General features: G+C 34.6%; 1 protein-coding gene across 7 annotated transcripts in view; it reads left to right on the forward strand.

The window, feature by feature from the left end:
- The window catches only part of Dync1i2 (dynein cytoplasmic 1 intermediate chain 2), a 51,021-nt gene that overhangs the window by 2,727 nt on the left and 46,676 nt on the right, over positions 1-1,618 (forward strand). For all 7 annotated transcript variants that reach the window (XM_029471876.1, XM_021156930.1, XM_029471869.1 and 4 more), the window contains one exon: positions 253-369. In XM_029471876.1, coding sequence (XP_029327736.1) covers positions 262-369 — 108 coding nt within the window. In that variant the 5' untranslated portion in view covers positions 253-261. The remainder of the gene's footprint in view (positions 1-252; positions 370-1,618) is intronic.

Here is a 1,618-nt window from a genome sequence, read left to right on the forward strand (position 1 = left end):
TGTATCATTTTTCTTACATTTTAACAGTATGTATTTTTTTTTTTTTTTTTTTTTTTTTGTTTTTTTTTTTTTTTTTTTTTTTTTTTTTTTTGCTATTTTAAAAGTAGAACTTGTGTGTTGTTCTCTATGGGTACCATTGAAATTCTTAGCTTCTTGGTACACTTCTTGAAGTACTTTTTTAAAAAAAAAGCCTGATGCTTGCTCTTTTAAATCAATGTAATGATTATTGTTAATGTTGGCATGCTTTTTAAGGTCACAACCATGTCGGACAAAAGTGATTTAAAAGCTGAGTTGGAACGTAAGAAGCAACGGTTGGCTCAAATCAGAGAAGAAAAGAAGAGGAAAGAAGAGGAAAGGAAAAAAAAGGAAGTATGTTTGATTCACTAAGACAAACAAAACCCTTGAGTATGAGTCAGGGCATTCTGTAATATCGTCAGTACCAGTGCAATTCCCAAGCTGTTAGTGCCTGTGCAGCATTATCAGTGAATCGTACTTTGAAGGCAGGTGTACAAAGATGAGGAAACTGGTCCAGGGTGATGTTTTAGTGGGCGAATGTATTTCATATAATTTGATGCATTTCTAAGATTTGAGCTATGGAAGTTAAATTTACTCATATAGTCTTCTAGGGATATATTTTCATGCAAATTAAGGATCATCTGCATTATAGTACACACCTGAATTAAGATGACACACATATATGTGTATACATATAATAAATTAGTTTATCAGAATAAATTCATTGTCCAGATAATTTGATAATTTGCTAGAATGATATTACTGGCAAACTGAAATATATGTAACAATCTATTTGAGTAGAAGATTTGCATATATATAACATTTGAAATGAGTTAGTCCTTGAAACATGGCTATTGAGCAGTAGATTTAATAGCATGAAAAAGGTACTTTCATCTTCTGATTTTGTTTATCACACAAATCTCTGTTATGATTTGTTTACCATAATATTACAAATTTGTGTTGGCTTTGAGCTGGCCATATTTTACTCGCCCTTCCTTGATATTTACATATTGTTCCTAATTGCATCTCTTTGGGCAGATTTGTGTATACAGATACAGTTCAGATGGCCAGTATAAAATAACTTGCCCTAAGTGTGCCTGCCATACCGAGTTTGTGTATATAAATGCCTGAGTAATAGCCAGGACTCCGAGAAGACTGTTAGCTCTCTCTCAGGACCTAGAGAAAAAGCATTGTTAAAAAACCAGAGTTTATCACAGTGACTCAAAAATCATGTGTGGCATGGCTGAGAAACTTTGAAAGACTGTAATTGGACGGTCTCCTACTTTCCCAAACCTTCCTGTGATACATGGAAATGGGTTGAAGTTTTACACTGGATATTGGAGTCACAGCTAACTGGTAAAAGCATGGCTCAGACTGGCAGAGTCAGTCCAAATAGTACTTAAAGTCTTAAACTGTTGAATCAATATTGAGAACAGACTTGATTTTGTTTCTTATGGGTGGCCGTAAATGGCCTCTAAGGGATAATTATGGCATGATTGATGTCTGACTTAGAGTCTCATAACACAGTGGGATGGTGTACTGGCTGGTTTTGTGTGTCAACTTGACACAGGCTGGAGTTATCACAGAGAAAGGAGCTTCAGTT

The sequence above is a fragment of the Mus caroli genome, chromosome 2, assembly GCF_900094665.2.
Source record: "Mus caroli chromosome 2, CAROLI_EIJ_v1.1, whole genome shotgun sequence".
NCBI lineage: Eukaryota > Metazoa > Chordata > Mammalia > Rodentia > Muridae > Mus > Mus caroli.